Source organism: Triticum urartu, chromosome 6A, assembly GCF_056163025.1.
Source record: "Triticum urartu cultivar PI428250 chromosome 6A, HENAU_Tu73, whole genome shotgun sequence".
Classification (NCBI taxonomy): Eukaryota; Viridiplantae; Streptophyta; class Magnoliopsida; order Poales; family Poaceae; genus Triticum; species Triticum urartu.
The window spans coordinates 459,207,184-459,226,385 of NC_141878.1; the positions used below are offsets into that span (position 1 = coordinate 459,207,184).

Below are 19,202 nucleotides of genomic sequence, written 5' to 3' on the forward strand. Positions count from 1 at the left end.
TGACCAAGGAGTTGATCACGGGATGATGTGTTACGGAACGAGTAAAGAGACTTGCCGGTAACGAGATTGAACAAGGTATCGGGATACCGACGATCAAATCTCGGGCAAGTAAAATACCACTGGACAAAGGGAATTGAATACGGGATTGATTGAATCCTCGACATCGTGGTTCATCCGATGAGATCATCGTGGAACATGTGGGAGCCAACATGGGTATCCAGATCCCGCTGTTGGTTATTGGCCGGAGAGTTGTCTCGGTCATGTCTGCATGGTTCCCGAACCCGTAGGGTCTACACACTTAAGGTTTGATGACGCTAGGGTTATTAGGAAAACTTGTATGTGATTACCGAATGTTGTTTGGAGTCCCGGATGAGATCCCGGACGTCACGAGGAGTTCCGGAATGGTCCGGAGGTAAAGATTTATATATGGAAAGTTGTTGTTCGGGTTCCGAGAAAAGTTTGGTTTTTTCCGGTATTGTACCGGGAAGCTTCCGGAAGGTTCCGGAGGATTCTGGAGGGGTCCAGAGGTCCGAAAAATGTTACACCACGTCCAATACAGCAGCATGGGCTGTAGGGGGGCGCCCTAACCTTAATGGGCCAAGGGCACCAGCCCCCCCAAGGCCCATGCGCATGGGAGAGGGGAAACCCTAAGGGGGAGGGCCTCCACTTGACTTGGGAGGCACTCCTCCCCCCCTTGGCCGCCGCCCCCAACCCTAGATGGGATCTAAGGGGGGCCGGCCCCCTCTCTCCCCACCTATAAATAGTGGAGGGGTGGGAGGGTGGCCACACCCTTGAACCTGGCGCAGCCCCTCCCCTCCAACACCTCTCCTCCGCGTGAGCTTGGCGAAGCCCTGCCGGAGAACTGCCACTCCATCACCACCACGCCGTCGTGCTACTGTTGGGCTCTCTTCCTCAACCTCTCCCTCCTCCTTGCTGGATCAAGGCGCAGGAGACGTCTCCGTTACGTACGTGTGTTGAACGCGGAGGTGCCGTCCGTTCGGTGCTAGGATCATCGGTGATTTGGATCACGACGAGTACGACTCCATCAACCCTGTTCACTTGAACGCTTCCGCTTAGCGATCTACAAGGGTATGTAGATGCACTCTCCTTCCCCTCGTTGCTAGATTACTCCATAGATTGATCTTGGTGATGCGTAGAAAATTTTAAATTTCTGCTACGATCCCCAACACGAAGATGTTCGACTACATCAATCGCGTTACTTAACGCTTCCGCTTTCGTTCTACGAGGGTACGTGGACACACTCTCCCTGCTCGTTGCTATGCTTCTCCTAGATAGATCTTGCATGATCGTAGGAATTTTTATGAAATAATGCGTTCCCCAACGGGTGATGTGTTACGTAACGAGTAAAGAGACTTCTTGGTAATGAGATTGAACTAGGTATGAAGATACCGACGATCGAATCTCGGGCAAGTAACATACCAATGGACAAAGGGTATTATGTATGTTGTCATAACGGTTCGACCCATAAAGATCTTCGTAGAATATGTAGGAGCCAATATGAGCATCCAGGTTCCGCTATTGGTTATTGACCCGAGAGGTGTATCGGTCATGTCTACATAGTTCTCGAACCCGTAGGGTCCACACGCTTAACGTTCGTTGACGATATAGTATTATATGACTTATGTGATTTGGTGACCGAATGTTGTTCGGAATCCCGGATGAGATCACGGACATGACGATGAGTCTTGAAATGGTTGAGAGTTAAAGATTGATATATAGGACGATGAAATTCAGACACCGGAAGTGTTCCGGAGGGTACTGGGTACATATTGGGTTACCGGAAGGGGTTCTGGGCACCCCCGACAAAAGATATGGGCCTTATGAGCGAAGAGGGGAAACACACCAGCCACAAGGGGCTGGTGCGCCCCCATATGGGCCGGCCTAAGTGGAGAAGGAAAAGGGGAGGAGGAAAGTAAAGAGAGGGAATAGGATTCCCCCTTCCTTTTTTCGAGGAACTATTCCCCCTTCCTTTCCCCTCCCCACTCTTTCCTTCCCCCTTTCGTATACAAGGAAGGGGGGGGGCAGGGCAAGACAAGGCCCCTAGGGGGCGGCGGCCAAGCCCTAGGGCGCCCTGGTTGCCTCCCCTCCCCTCCCACCTATATATATGTGGGGAGGGGGCGCGTCACAAGCACACAACATCAATTGTTAGCCGTGTGCAGCGCCCCCCTCCACAGTTTACACCCCCGGTCATATTCTCGCGGTGCTTAGACGAAGCCCTGCGCGGATCACTTCACCATCACCGTCACCACACCATCGTGCTGACGAAACTCATCTACTACCTCAACACCTTGTTGGATAAAGAAGGCGAGGAACGTCATCACGCTGAACGTGGTAGAACTCGGAGGTGCCGTACATTCGGTGCTTGATCGGTCGGAGCTGGAAGAAGTTCGACTACATCAACCACGTTGTCAAACGCTTCTGCTTTCGGTCTACGAGGGACGTGGACACACTCTCCTCCTCTCGTTACTATGCATCTCCTATATAGATCTTGCGTGAGCGTAGGAATTTTTTTGAAATTGCATGCTACGTTTCCCAACATATCCCTCACTTTCTTTTTAGTCTGCCTATTAGGTTTTTCTGAAGTCAAACTCTCCAAAGTTTTAGCAAGTTTATATAAAAATATAAACATTCACAATATAACATCAAGATCGTTAGATTCCATGAAATAAATTTTGATATTATATTTATTAGGTGCTATAGAAGCTTATACTTTTTATACATCAACTTGGTCAAACTTTGCAAAGTTTAACTTGAGACAAATCTAATGCACAAAGTAAGAAAAAAGGAGGAGGGGGAGTATATACTCTTATAAAGACCCGAGTTGGTGATGATTTATTCACACTCAGAGATTAGATTTTAGTTGTCAAGAAATTAATTGCCACAATTATGATATATTTTATGAAGTAGGTAGATGTATCGGGATCTTTTGATTATTATTTTTGATAGAAACACTGTAAGGGAACCCCCTACAGTATAATTGGTGCAACAAACCCAAATTGCAAGTACCAAGTGTTGAACCTGGGTGGGTGGGAAGGCATCAACCCCTTCCCACCACTAAGCTATGCCTTAGTCTGCAATATTTGATTTGATTATTTGATTTGATTGATTTATGTTTTGAGATATTGTTTTATTTGCCCAAAGTTTAACTTGCTCGTGCAATAGAAAAACACTTCTATATCAAGTATATCAGTATATAAATTATGTAGCAATGTATGAATATTTGACCGCGGAATCGAACCGTCTGTTTTAAGAAAAGAAAATGTAAAGCATATACGAACACAAAAACAATGTGAAACTACCATGCACGACAACGTGGGAGAACACGGCTTACTGAGAATTATATTAGTCATAGCTAACTACCCATGCGTTGCAACTGGAGCATACATATTGTAGTGGTTCAACATCAATTTTGTATGACATATACATTGCAGACATCATATGATTTAATTTGATTTGAGTATGGATAGAGAAAGTCAAAGAAAATTTTGATTTAGGTGAAGTTTTGGTAAGATTTGATTTGATTTGGTTTAAGTATGGACAGATGCAGATTTTTTTTTATTTAGTAAAGATTTGGTTTGACTTGATTGAGTTAATGCAAGACGTTAGCTTTGTAAAAGTACCATTTGATTTATATTGTTCCAAGTTACTCTGAGAAATATTGGGGAAATTTCGAAAATATAAAAAAGGAAGAAAATGCTCCTAGCTGTGTGCAGGCTGTACGATTTCACACGAGAACACGTGGCCGTCAAACGCATACAACAATCTTGGTAGGTGCTGTACTACTCATACACCGCCACGCGCTTCCAGGTGGTCCCGGGGGGCGCAGAAAACAAAACATGCTCATGGACCACGCCCATGATATTTTCCCACGATTTTTTGGCAAAATATTTTCCCACGATGGCAGGCCATCCTCTCCTCTCTACAAAAGCACCGGCAACCCCCCCGGAGAGGGAGCCCGCAGCCACTCCTTCCTCATCGGTTTCCTCCGCCGCGAGATCGCCCGTTTTCTCTCGATACTTCCGACGACCGGAGCGGAAGACGAATACAAATCCCGTCGAATTCGCCTGTTCGTCGTTCCATCTTCTGCCTCTCTCTATCTGTGTGGTGGTTCACCCAATTCGTTTGTGTTAATCTCGATTCAATCGCCCGCGCGCCATGGGATTGGGGAGCGACGCGAGCTCGTCGTCGTCGCGGCTGGACTCGGCGCCGCTGCTGCCGCACCACAGCGCCGAGGGGGGGCACCTGTCGTCGCAGCCCAAGACCTTCGCGAACGTGTTCATCGCTGTGGTCGGCGCCGGCGTGCTGGGCCTGCCCTACACGTTCTCGCGCACCGGCTGGGCCGCGGGCTCCATCCTGCTCCTCTCCGTCGCGCTGCTCACCTTCTACTGCATGATGCTGCTCGTCGCCTGCCGCCGCCGCCTCGCCGACGACCACCCGAAGATGCTCTCCTCGTTTGGGGATCTGGGGGACGCCGTGTTCGGCGCGCCCGGCCGCCTCGCCGTGGACACCATGCTGGTGCTCAGCCAGGCCAGCTTCTGCGTCGGGTACCTCATCTTCATCTCCAACACCATGGCGCACCTCTACCCCGTCTTCGCCCCCTCCTCGAACGTCTTCCTCTCCCCTAAGGCGCTCTTCATCTACGCCATGCTGCCGTTCCAGCTCGGGCTCAACTCCATCAAGACGCTCACGCTCCTCGCGCCGCTCAGCATCTTCGCCGACGTCGTCGACCTCGGCGCCATGGGGGTCGTTGTTGGCCAGGACGTGTCGACTTGGCTCGCCGCGCACCCACCCGTCGCCGCGTTCGGCGCCCCCGCCGCGCTCCTCTACGGTGCGGGCGTGTCCGTGTACGCCTTCGAGGGCGTCTGTATGGTCCTGCCGCTGGAGGCGGAGGCCGCGGACAAGAAGAAGTTCGGCGCCACGCTCGGGCTGTCCATGACGTTCATAGCTGTCATGTACGGGCTGTTCGGCGTCATGGGGTACGTCGCGTTCGGCGACGCCACGCGCGACATCATCACCACCAACCTCGGCAGCGGGTGGCTGTCGGCCGCCGTGCAGCTGGGGCTGTGCATCAACCTCTTCTTCACCATGCCGGTGATGATGAACCCGGTGTACGAGGTCGCCGAGCGCCTGTTCCACGGCAAGCGCTACTGCTGGTGGATGCGGTGGGTGCTCGTGGTCACCGTGGGGCTCGCGGCCATGCTTGTGCCCAATTTCACCGACTTCCTCTCCCTCGTGGGGAGCAGCGTCTGCGTGCTGCTCGGCTTCGTGCTGCCGGCCACCTTCCACATCAAGGTGTTCGGCGCCGAGATGGGCTGGGTCGGGGTTCTCAGCGACGTCCTCCTGGTGGTGCTCGGCCTCGTGCTCGCCGTCTTCGGCACCTACTCGTCGTTGGTGCAAATCTTCCACTCTTCCAGCGCTTAAATTCCGGTGTTCGCCGAGGATTAATTTGCTCGGTGCATTGGCTCTCTCATCCACGCTGGTTAACTTAAGCTCCCGCGTAGTAGTTTTCCACGCTACGAGAAGGGGATCAGCGGATCAGAGAGGAATCGCCTGGCTCAGCTATTTGTTGATCTGGGAAATGGATTGCGTGCATTCGTTGGGAATTCTTGTTCAGATTGTTAGTATGAGATACTACTAGTTGATTGGAGGCATGGAGAAATCTGTATGGTTTTGCTACGACAGATTCCGATCATGTCTGCCCATAGCATTCTTCTACTCTGTTCATGTCCTAGATGTTCCAGCTGCAGTGCATATGGAATGGATGAAAGGATACGAATTTCAGTATTTAGTTACTTGTGCGTCGTAGTGTCAGCGTGCAAGATTGTGTCTTGTGTGTGGTTAATTGGGCTAGGCAAGCAATTGGGACGACTTACATTGCTTGTCAAAGCACCATTACGTGATACTCCTAGCATAAACGTTGTATACGTTTCGAACTGTTGTACTATGTCCCAAGCAAGCAACGCAAGCTTGTAAAGGGTCCTGAAGGAATGAAATTGGAACTATGAATTGCTTTTATTTGACTTTGTCCATTGTTTCATGACAGACGTTCCTGAGAGAGTTCTATTACGGCATCGATCAATTGGATTGAGATTCGCATCACGGAATATTACGAGTTCTCATGACATGATATTTTTGTGCTGATCTATTTACATTCTGCAAGCAGAAGGAACAGGGAAAGCCCGGAAGAAGAAAAAAGAGGACGCAGACCAACCGTGCAAGCTGCGGTAGCCCTGCGTGGTCGGTCAGTCGTCCTCACGTACCAGGCGAAGTATCTCTTCTTATCTTCTCCCCTGCGCCTTCCGTCACTTTTCTCTCGTCGCTTCTACCTTTTTTATCCAGGCAAAAGCACAACGTCGTTATCATAGCGCAACGATCCAAGCTGTTGCTGTCGTCCGGATTAGAGCTTATCTTTCAGCCATTCGACGGCTTCCGCTGAACGGCGACGTTTTTCTCCAAAGCTTCACCATAAACAATGAGGCAAACAGATAGCGACTCGTGTGTTTATTTCAGCATCCCGTGAGTTGTTTTTCTTTCTTCAGTGGACCAATTTCATACGGTGGTTTGTGAAATCGTGATCCCTAGCTTTCTCATGCTGATGCGTCTAGATGTTGTAATATCCCTTGGGCCTCAGCGTGATTCCTGGGCATAGAAAAGAAACAGAGAGCATGGAGAAAGGACATCGAAATTTTCTTAGTCATCATACTCTCCGAATCGGTCCACCTTCTCAGTCGACATAGGCATAGTTTTGACCTCATATGGCTTTACTGTTGTCACTTTGTCATTTTTATATTTTTTGTCAGACTGTTTGTTTGATGGCTGTATGCATCTTAGCTATGTAGAGGCCGAGTGTCGCCCTTTATGCTTTGTATCCGTTTGATGCTACATTTTAAGTTAATAAAAACGCCTTTTATCAAATCGAAAAAAACACTCTGATCGTTGCCCTTGCCTCTGCCATATAGCAATGCTCTCTGTGACGTCCGAATAATTAGACTACAGTAATTCCCTGTTAATGATGCCATGTCATCTCGGTTACCGTTAATAATCTCGTATTAGTTCAAAACCGATTCGAATTCAAATTCAAAATCAAGCAAACAATAAAACTTTTCAAATATTAAAACTAAAATGTTCGAAGTGAACCAAATATTGCATAGGAAATTTTGGTGGAGAAGCCACACTTTTATAAAAATGTAAAATACTCTAGATTTTTTTTAAACAGTAGCAAAAACAATTAGTTGAATGCCTTTTACATTAAATAAAATATTAAGCTATTTTGTTTAGTTGCCCAAATTTATGTGGCAGTAGCCTATTTATTAACACTAAAGTAAGGACTACTTTTATAGTTTATAAAACTAAAATAAAAGAGGAACTTAAATTAAAACAGAAAAGAAATAAAGAAAAAAGAAAAAAAAGAAAAACAGAAAACAAAACTAACAAAAAGAAAAGAAAAGAAAAGGAAAAAGTAAAAAGAAAACCCCACCCCCTAGGCCAACCGACCCAACAGGCCGGCCCAGCCGCGCCCGCTACTACTATCCCCCATCCTCGAATCCTTAACATCCTCACGACCGCACACTCCCCCACTCCCCACGTCTCTCCTCCCCCCTCCCGATCCGATCTGGATCGGGGATGAAACCGCCCCCCTCTCTCTCGTGACGCCTCGCCCACACCCCGTCGCTGGACTCCCCCGTCACCGCGCGCCCGCACCGTCCCACACCCGACGCACCCATGACCGTGCCCCGACGCCTAGCGCTCGCCGTTGCCCGGGGCCACCTCGCCGGACGCCATCGTCTTCGTCCTCTCCGTCGTTGAACCGCCCCGCCCTCGTCACCGCCATCGCCCGTCATCGTCCCCGCCTTCCTCCCCACGCTCCACTGCCCATTCCCTACGGCCATTGTGAGCCCTCCTCTCCTCTCTTCCCCCCGCGCCTGTAGCTCGCCCGCTCCGGCGCCCGTCGCACGCCCGCCCCGCTCACTTGCCGCGCCCCCTGCACGCGCATGTGCGCGCACACCCGCAGCCGCCCGTGGCCTGGCCCCCTGTAGTCCCCGCCGACCACCGCGCTGCCCTGCTCCCTCTGTTGCACCACCGCTAGCTCCCCCTAGTCAGCGCCCGCTCGCCCCGTCCGGCTCGTCGTGCCCCTGCCCCCGCGTCGCCACCACACCGCGCTGCCCCGCTCACCCCTCGCTGAGCTCGCCTCGGCTCCGACCGCGCTCCCGCTCGTCGGCCACGCCCCGCCGCGCAGTCCCGCGCTCCCCGCTGGCCGCACCCCTGCCCCACGGCCACTTCCTCCGCCCCGCGGCACTCCCCGCAGTGCCGCTACCTCCCCAGGTCGCCATGGCCTGCGCCCGTCCGCGCGGCCCCTCTCCAGCGCCGCCTCGCCACCTCTCCCTGCCGCTCGTCGTTCGGCCCGCGCGGCGCTGCCAGCCTCTGCCGCCCCTGCTTTCCCGCAAGCCACGCTGGCCGTGCCCATCGCCGACTCCTCTGCGCGCGTGCCGCCACGGCTGGCTAGGACCGGTGCCCAGTCGGGTGCACCCCCGTGGGCCAGCGCCCATTCGGGTTGTGCCCGTTCGCCCACACCCGCTAAGGCCATGGGCCAATGACACGAGGGCCCCACGACCAGAGAACGTTAAAAAAATAAAATTAATTAATTAATTAATTAAAGAATTAATTAAACTTAATTAATCATGTTTAATTAAACTAATTAAACATTAGTTTCCTAATTAACCTAATTAGTTAATTAGCTAATTAAGTAGTCACTGACTAGTGGGGCCCACCCCTAATTAATCCTGGTTAGGTTAATTAAAATGTGTCGCTGACAGGTGGGACCCACCTGTCAGGTTGACCAGGTCAACGGTCAACGTTGACTACTGACATCAGCGTGCACTGTTCTGGATAATGTTGATTTAAAATAATTAAATAAATCCTAAAAATGATTTAAATCTTTTAAAATTAATATAAAATAAACCGTAGCTCGGATGGAAAAACTTTGTACATGAAAGTAGCTCAGAACGACGAGACGAATCCGGATACGCAGCCCGTTCGTCTGCCACACATCCCTAGCATAGCGAACACGCAACTTTCCCCTCCGGTTCTTTTGTCCGAAAACGTGAAATGCCGGGGATACCTTCCCGGATGTTTTCCCCCTTTGCCGGTATCACCTGTCCCTACGTTAGGTCACCCCTAGCACAACGTATTGCCGCGTCTTGCTTTGTGTTACATTTGATTGCTCTGTTATTTATTGTGTTCCCCCTCCGTTACTCCTTTCCGGTAGACCCCGAGACTGCCGGCGACCCTAGTTCGACTACGGTGTCGACGACCCCTCTTTCTTGCGAGAGCAACCAGGCAAGCCCCCCTTTGATCACCAGATATCACCTACTCTTCTCTCTACTTCCTGCATTAGAGTAGTGTAGCATGTTACTGCTTTCCGTTAATCCTATCCTGATGCATAGCCTGTCCTTGCTACTACTGTTGTTACCTTTACCTGCAATCCTAAATGCTTATTATAGGATGCTAGTATTCCATCAGTGGCCCTACATTCTTGTCTGTCTGCCATGCTATACTATCGGGCCATGATCACTTGGGAGGTGATCACGGGTATATACCTATATACATAATACATGATATATGTGGTGACCAAAGTCGGGTCGGCTCGTAGAGTACCTGCGAGTGATTCACGGATTGGGTCCGAAAGGACGTTTGTCCCGACGGCCCTCTGAGTGGATCTTTGTGGTGGAGCGACAGGGAAGGTTGAGACCGCCTAGGAGAGAGGTGGGCCTGGCCCTGGTCGGCGACCGCGGTTATTTCAAAATAACACTCTTAATGAGATCTGGGTATTTGATCTGAGTCTGGCCATTGGCCTATACGCACTAACCAACTACGCGGGAACAGTTATGGGCACTCGACGTCGTGGTATCAGCTGAAGCCTTCGTGACGTCAGCGACTGAGCGGCGCGCGCCGGGTTGGACTGGAATGCCTGCTCTTGTATAAGGGAGGCTAGGTCTGCTCGCCAGCCGCGTACACAACGTGCAGGTGTGCAATGGGCAATGGGCCCAGACCCCTGCGCCATAGGATTTAGACCGGCATGCTGACCTCTCTATTGTGCCTAGGTAGGGCTGCGACGTGTTGATCTTCCGAGGCCGGGCATGACCCAGGAAAGTGTGTCCGGACAAAGGGGACCGAGCATGTTGGGAAATGTGGTGCACCCCTGCAGGGAAGTTGATCTATTCGAATAGCCGTGTCCCTCAGTAAAAGGACGACCCGAAGTTGTACCTTGACCTTATGAGAACTAGAACCGAATACTTAATAAAACACACCCTTCCAAGTGCCAGATACAACCGGTGATCGCTCTCTCACAGGGCGACGAGGGGAGGATCACCGGGTAGGATTATGCTATGCGATGTTACTTGGTGAACCTACCATCTACTCTCTTCTACATGCTGCAAGATGGAGGTTGCCAGAAGCGTAGTCTTCGATACAACTAGCTATCCTCCTCTTATTCCGGCATTCTGCAGTTCAGTCCACATATGTTACCCCTTTTCCATTTGATACCAATGCATACATATAGTGTAGCTCCTTGCTTGCGAGTACTTTGGATGAGTACTCACGGTTGCTTTGCTCTCCCTTTTCCCCCTTCCTATACCCGATTGTTGTGACCAGACGTTGGAGTCCAGGAACTAGAGGAGCCCGAGGTTGATTCTACGTGGAGTTCGACTTCGAGGAGTAGTTAGGAGGTCCCAGGCAGGAGGCCTTGCCTTCTCGATCGTTGGTACTTTTGTGCTAGCCTTCTTAAGGCAAACTTGTTTAACTTATGTCTGTACTCAGATATTGTTGCTTCCGCTGACTCGTCTATGATCGAGCTCTTGTATCCGAGCCCTCGAGGCCCCTGGCTTGTAATATTATGCTTGTATGACTTATTTTATTTGTAGAGTTGTGTTGTGATATCTTCCTGTGAGTCCTTGATCTTGATCGTACACGTTTACGTGTATTATTGGTGTATGATTGAATCAGGGGTGACACAAGTTGGTATCAGAGCCGACTGTCTGTAGGAATCCCCCTTCCACACTCCGTGGCCGAAGTTGTGTCTAGTCATTGAAAAACTTTTACTAACATGGCTGTGTGGATTACGGGCCCACGTCGCCATTGGGTGGTAGTAGGATCTTTTATTCCTCGACCTATACTCTGGGACGCTGATCTCTCATCTTTCGGGTTAAATGATTTTGCTAACTCTAACTCTAGGTTCTCGTAAATACTTTCTCTCGGAGAGCTCCTTCATTTCAGATGATGGCCTGCTTCACCAGAAGATTCCGAAGATACTCTTCGATATTCTCTCTAGACTTTGTGACCACCACTTTTTGATATTCCCGACCACCGATAAATCCTTATGGATAACTTCTTACACTTGTCGTTCATACCTTTGTTCCCAGTTGCCCCTGTTATTACTTGATACCCTAAAAAATTCTTTGATAATTCAAGAATCCTTTGTGCCCGTCGCTTTGCAGCTCCTTGTCGCAGAAATACCCATACGGATAATTCCTCACCCTTATCGAGGATTCGTTCATCCCCAGTTGATCATGTGTTTCACAAAATTCTTTGAATGCTATTCGATCTCCGAAAATCCTCAACAACCTATTGCTCTTGAAATTCTTGCTTGTTTGCATTATGGTTAACCTCATAAGTCCGGTAATCTTATTGGTATCCTTAGTCATTATCAGCTGGAGTCTATTGAATCAATATGCTGCGAATGCTCGCAATCCTTAATCAGATCCTTCATTCGTCCTTCCGGCTCAGACGTCATTTTAAACATGAGCTGGATCTCGACCAATCAAATTGCCATCGATTGTACCCCTAAGGCTATTCAACTTATCCATCCCTAATAAGAGCATTGCTCCTGATCCCTTGTCTTGGAATTCATAATTCCTTTTGCATTTGAGCTTTGAGTTAGTCAGTTGTTTCTATAATCTGATCTCCTTGCATTCTTTGTTCCTCTGGTTGAGTACTGATGCTCACATTGGATCCCTTGTGGACCACCAGACCCTTTGTCGGATTTTATCCAACAACGTCCTTCATATTCAATAAGCTTGTGAGCCTTTCCTTGGATACATAATGCCTTTGGTAAATTGTATCCTCTGCTTTCTCAAACATGCTCTACTATCGAGCTTGTGTTATTTAGTCCGAAGTTTGTGGTATATGTTCCTAAGATGACCTGATGGGTTGAACCTATGCCTTCCCTAATCCGTGTGAACCCGAAAGATTTCACGGATCATACTTATCTAGTATTGTACCAGGTAAAACTTTCGACAACTAATGACATTTTCGTCAAGCGAGAGGTGAATGGAAGGTTATACATTGAAGAAGTGGGAGTCGACCTTGAACTTTGTGTTCATGCCCATGGGCACGATGTATATCCTATCATGGAAGCTTCTTATAATAATAACTATTCCTTTGATATAATATCATTTGATATCTGTGTATTGAGCCATTGCAATCGTGGTTCCGATCATATTTTCTCCTTGATTCCATTTCTCGGACTAGTTAAAGCACTTGTCTTCTGCAGATCAATACACCTCCGCAACCTCTATTATGTTCTACCTTCGAGTATTACCCCGTGGTATCTCGATAAAATCACAGAACCATATTACTTCTTATGAGTTCTTCTTCAAGTATTATTTCTCACCAATTCCAATTTTTCCCCGGGTTCTGAGTTGTTAGACACTCAGGGACACCGATAGTGAATCGAGCCCGTAATCCGATTCATTAGCTCTAAGTAATTTTCGTTACTTATGAGTTTAATAATCCTTCAAGTCATTCCTAGCCCGATCGGCTATATCATTATCGTGCTAAATTTTAATTGTGCTACCTGGTCCTTCTTCTCGGAGCACAATTTTTGACGATGAGCTAATCTTACGTCGAACTTCCTCGTCATATCATTTCTCCTTGAACATCAAACTTGATTTCGATTTTATGTCGTACCCTTGGTTCCCATAAACTTTCGCTTCACCATCATTTGACTTGATGGCATCACTGACCGATTACATCTTCATGAAATCTCTCGACAACTGTGTCGTGATAATCATCAACATCCTAAGCCCTTCCAAGATATATATATATCGAATTCTTAATGGGTAATATGATCCTTGCTCCTCGATGATTCATGTTATCATCGACCACTTTATTGCCTTCCGTTCAACACAAACTTGTTCAGGTTTTGTGTTATACCTTGATATCCTTGCTATCCAGCATTTGTTCTTCTTTGCCTTGGAGTATTACCATCTTTTATGTCCAGGATGTCATGAGAACTTCACCACCTCTTAATAATTCTTGATATAGTAATACTTCTCGCCATATCCGTTCATATCTTGGTCCCGTTGTGGTTTCTAATCGGAACACCGGCTATCGAACTTTGAGGTGTAAATTCAAAACTTCTAGCAACTCTATTGCTTGGAAGTGAATGGTCGATAGTTTCATTCTACTTCTTTTGTTCATTTAGTCACCATTCTAACATTGATCGTGCGACCCAACCCATATTGTGGGTGCACCTTTCAATCAATGTTCGATTGTGTATGCTTTCCTCGAGCACCCCATTATATCATTTGATCTGACAAAATGTTATCGCCTTGTTCACATGACTGTGGAAACCCATCTTTCTGGAAATCTGGAGGAATGGTCGCTGAGCCATCATCCACCTCCTCACCCTCTCCTTGATTTAATGATGAACTCTTGTTTCGTAACTCGCTTCCATACTTCATTTCCCGAGGATCTTACAATGTCATCTCGTCAACTTGTGTTGCACTTTTTCTTCTCATGCATCTTGAGTCTGAGGTATCCTGACACCAATCAGATCTGAATCTCGGTCAGATATGATGGTTGGAACATACTTCCAGGAGTTATAACATATTTATATCACCCGATAAGGTGATATCGTGCCTAGCACACATGGCCGGAGGACCTATTGCTACCGTTTCCTTTTTAGCAAGGCTATCCTTTCTTCCATGAGGAAATTGTAAGACTTATTCTACAAGCCGTTCCTGATGGATCCTTGGTGTTTCTAAAGTCCGATCTTCACCTGAAGACCATGCCAATGCTATCTCGAAGCATGTCTATGGTACTCCGATTTTCAACAAGAACATTTGAAGCCCAATGCTAAATGTTTCCTGCTCAATTATCCAAACACCGTTGTATGGGTAATGTCAGGGAATTTCTCTCCCCATACCTAAAGAGTTTTCTACATTATATCCTGTCATGGATATCATGCTCTGCTTGTCCTTGGGAAGGATATATCCCTGAAATAGGTGTTTAAACACATTTTCCTTTCCATTGTTCTGTTTAAATCCGATGATCACCTTTTCCTTTCCATTGTTTTGTTTAACCTTATTGGTGATCTATATGATCTAAGCGGTAATATTCTCCTGCTTATGTAAACACCATGGTGTACAACTCGGTCAGTAAGACCCTGTTACTATTGTTGATGATATTTCGGTAACCACCAATGGATGAGAACCTTGCCTATTGGTCTGCCTCGTTTCAACGAGTAGGAAAATGGTTCTCTTCGTCCCTCGCCCTTGGTACCGACCTTGTTGCTGACATAACTGACAGGCCACCCTCTGACATACCTTGCTATCAAAACCGTGCAAGATGTCACCACTCCTACTTTTAACCCACATGGTGGGCCCATAATCCACAGGTCCCAGGATTGAAACCTGACTCTTCTGTACACCCATGTTTCCAAAGTTATTCCACCCGCTTGGCTTCGTATGTAATTCACGGGCCACCTTCCTAGTGATCTATTCTGGTACCAAACGCAATACTTTCCCATTGTTCTGAACCCCTGTCACACTCTGTTTCAGGCAACGAACGATTGCATGCCCGCTCGAAACTTCTCATGCTACCTTCATACATGCTCTCGATATTTTATTAAGTTTCAATTCGAGAGATACTTTCCGCCACCTTACCCCTTGTTATCGACCAGATAGTCAACCTTGCAGAGGTCTGTTCTCCTGGAATACCCACCCTTTATTCTTTCGTAAGTACATTGGAGTTCCTGAAGAAAGGATGCCGACTTCATCATGATGACCCGAAGCAGAGAAATGAAGACATCAACGTAATGGATCGACCTCTTCGAGAAGAGCAACCAAGACTGAGAAGACTCGTTAGAATTTCGTAACCAGAACCTTCCCCCTACCCAACCTCTTAAATCTCAGGACAAGATTTCTTGTAGTGGAGGAGAATTGTGACGCCCGGATAATTAGACTACAGTAATTCCCTGCTAATGATGCCATGTCACCTCGGCTACCATTGATAATCTCGTGTTAGTTCGAAACCGGTTTGAATTCAAATTCAAAATCAAGCAAAGAATAAAACTTTTCAAATATTAAAACTAAAATGTTCGGAGTGAACCAAATATTGCATAGGAAATTTTGGTGGAGAAACCACACTTTTATAAAAATGTAAAATACTCTAGATTTTTTTAAACAGTAGCAAAACACAATTAGTTGAATGACTTTTACATTAAATAAAATATCAAGCTATTTTATTTAGTTGCCCAAACTTATGTGGCAGTAGCCTATTTATTAACACTAAAGTGGGGTCTACTTTTATAGTTTATAAAACTAAAATAAAAGAGGAACTTAAATTAAAAAAGAAAAGAAATACAGAAAAAGGAAAAGAACAAAAACAGAAAACAAAACTAACAAAAAAAGAAAAGAAAATAGTGAAAAGGAAACCCCACCCCCCGGGCCAACCGACCCAACAGGCCGGCCCAGCCGCGCCCGCTACTACTATCCCCCATCCCCGAATCCCTAACCCCCCCATGACCTCACACTCCCCGCGACTCCCCACGTCTCTCCTCCCCCCTCCCGATCCGATCTGGATCGGGGATGAAACCGCCCCCTCTCTCTCGCGACGCCTCGCCCACACCCCGTCGTCGGACTCCCCCGTCACCGCGCGCCCGCACCGTCCCACACCTGACGCGCCCACGATCGCGCCCCGACGCCTAGTGCTCGCCGTCGCCCAGGGCCACCTCGCCGGACGCCATCGTCTTCATCCTCTCCGTCGTCGAACTGCCCCGCCCTCGTCACCTCGTCCTCGTCATCGCCCGCCATCGTCCCCGACTTCCTCCCCGCGCCCCACTGCCCATTCCCTACGACCATTGTGAGCCCTCCTCTCCTCTCTTCCCCCCACGCCCGTAGCTCACCCGCTCCGGCGCCCGTTGCACGCCCGCCCCGCTCACTTGCCACGCCCCCTGCACGCGCCTATGTGCGCACTGAAGGAAATATGCCCTAGAGGCAATAGTAAAGTTATTATTTATTTCCTTATATCATGATAAATGTTTATTATTCATGCTAGAATTGTATTAACCGGAAACATAATACATGTGTGAATACATAGACAAACAATATGTCACTAGTATGCCTCTACTTGACTAGCTCATTGAATCAAAGATGGTTAAGTTTCCTAGCCATAGACATGAGTTGTCATTTGATTAACGGGGTCACATCATTAGAGAATGATGTGATTAACTTGACCCATTCCGTTAGCATAGCAGTTGATCGTTTAGTTTGTTGCTATTGCTTTCTTCATGACTTATACATGTTCCTATGACTATGAGATTATGCAACTCCCGTTTACCGCAGGAACACTTTGTGTGCTACCAAACGTCACAACGTAACTGGGTGATTGTAAAGGTGCTCTACAGGTGTCTCCGAAGGTACTTGTTGGGTTGGTGTATTTCGAGATTAGGATTTGTCACTCCGATTGTCGAAGAGGTATCTCTGGGCCCTCTCGGTAATGCACATCACTTAAAGCCTTGCTAGCATTGCAAGTAATGAGTTAGTTGCGGGATGATGTGTTACAGAACGAGTAAAGAGACTTGCCGATAATGAGATTGAACTAGGTATTGAGATACCGACGATCGAATCTCGGGAAAGTAACATACCGATGACAAAGGGAACAACGTATGTTGTTATGCGGTTTGACCGATAAAGATTTTCGTAGAATATGTGGGAGCCAATATGAGCATCCAGGTCCGCTATTGGTTATTGACCGAAGATGTGTCTCGGTCATGTCTACATTGTTCTCGAACCCGTAGGGTCCGCACGCTTAAGGTTTCGATGATAGTTATATTATGAGTTTATGAGTTTTGATGTACCGAAGGAGTTCGGAGTCCCGGATGAGATCAAGACATGACGAGGAGTCTCGAAATGGTCGACACGTAAAGATCGATATATTGGACGACTATATTCGGACATCAGAATGGTTCCGAGTGATTCGGGTATTTTTCGGAGTACCGGAGAGTTACGGGAATTCGCCGGGGAGTATATGGGCCTTATTAGGCCATACGGGAATAGAGGAGAGAGGCCAAAAGGAAGGAGGCACGCGCCCCCCTCTGGTCTGAATTGGACAAGGGGTGCAGCCCACTTTTCCTTGTTCCTCTCCCCCTCTTTCCTTCTCTCCTACTCCAACAAGGGAAGGAGGAGTCCTACTCCCGGTGGGAGTAGGACTCCCCCCTTGGCGCGCCCTCCTCCTAGGCCGGCCGCCTCCCCCCTTGCTCCTTTATATACAGGGACATGGGGGCACCTCTAGACACACAAGTTGATCAAGTTGATCGTCTCTTAGCCGTGTGCGGTGCCCCCCTCCACCATAGTCCTCGATAATATTGTAGTGGTGCTTAGGCGAAGCCCTGCGATAGTAGAATATCAAGATCGTCACCACGCCGTCATGCTGACGGAACTCTTCCCCGACATTCTGCTGGATCGGAGTCCGGGGTCGTCATCGAGCTGAACGTGTGCTAGAACTCGGAGGTGCCGTAGTTTCGGTGCTTGATCGGCCGGGCCGTGAATACGTACGACTACATCAACCGCGTTGTGCTAACGCTTCCGCTTTTGGTCAACGAGGGTACGTGGAGAACACTCTCCCCTCTCGTTGCTATGCATCACCATGATCTTGCGTGTGCGTAGGAATTTTTTTGAAATTACTACGTTCCCCAACAGTGGTATCAGAGCCTGGTTTTATGCGTTGATGTTATATGCACGAGTAGAACACAAGTGAGTTGTGGGCGATATAAGTCATACTGCTTACCAGCATGTCATACTTTGGTTCGGCGGTATTGTTGGATGAAGCGGCCTAGACCGACATTACGCGTACGCTTACGTGAGACTAGTTTTACCGTTGTGCTATGCACACAGGTGACTAGCGGGTGTCAGTTTCTCCAACTTTAGTTGAACCGAGTGTGGCTACGCCCGGTCCTTGAGAAGGTTAAAACATCACCAACTTGACAAACTATCGTTGTGGTTTTGATGCGTAGGTAAGAACGGTTCTTGCTAAGCCCGTAGCAGCCAGTAAAACTTGCAACAACAAAGTAGAGGACGTCTAACTTGTTTTTGCAGGGCATGTTGTGATGTGATATGGTCAAGACGTGATGAGATATAAGTTGTTGTATAAGATGATCATGTTTTGTTGAAGTTATCGGCAACTGGCAGAAGCCTTATGGTTGTCTCTTTATTGCATAAGATGCAAGCGCCAAATAATTGCTTTACTTTACCGCTATGCGATAGCAATAATTGCAAGAGCAATAGTTGGCGAGACGACCATGTGACGACACATTGATATAGATCAAGATGATGGAGATCATGGTGTCATGCCGGTGACGATGGAAATCATGACGATGTTTTGGAGATGGAGATCAAAGGCACAAGATGATGATGGCCATATCATGTCACATATTTTGATTGCATGTGATGTTTATCTTTTATGCATCTTATCTTGTTTTAATTGACGGTAGCATTATAAGATGATCTCTCACTAAATTTGAAGATAAAAGTGTTCTCCCTGAGTATGCACCGTTGCCAAAGTTCGCCATGCCCAGACACCACGTGATGATCGGGTGTGATAAGCTCCACGTCCATCTACAACGGGTGCAAGCCAGTTTTGCACACGCAGAATACTCAGGTTAAACTTGACGAGCCTAGCATATGCAGATATGGCTTCCCTGTGTTTATTTTGATATGTTCCTAGAGAAAATTGTGTTGAAAGATGTTAGTAGCAATGATGCGGATTGGATCCGTGATCTGAGGATTATCCTCATTGCTGCACAGAAGAATTATGTCCTTGATGCACCGCTAGGTGACAAACCTATTGCAGGAGCAGATGCAGACGGCATGAACGTTTGGCTAGCTCAATATGATGACTACTTG

The 19,202-nt window shown here is 47.8% G+C and overlaps 1 protein-coding gene across 1 annotated transcript; it reads left to right on the forward strand.

Moving 5' to 3' along the window:
• The first annotated feature begins 3,954 nt into the window (after nt 1-3,954).
• Nucleotides 3,955-6,036, forward strand: LOC125514070 (amino acid transporter AVT3B-like). Its single transcript, XM_048679319.2, has one exon. The coding sequence runs from the start codon at nt 4,177-4,179 to the stop codon at nt 5,440-5,442; it is 1,266 nt and encodes a 421-aa protein (XP_048535276.1). The 5' UTR covers nt 3,955-4,176; the 3' UTR covers nt 5,443-6,036.
• The last annotated feature ends 13,166 nt before the right edge of the window (nt 6,037-19,202 follow it).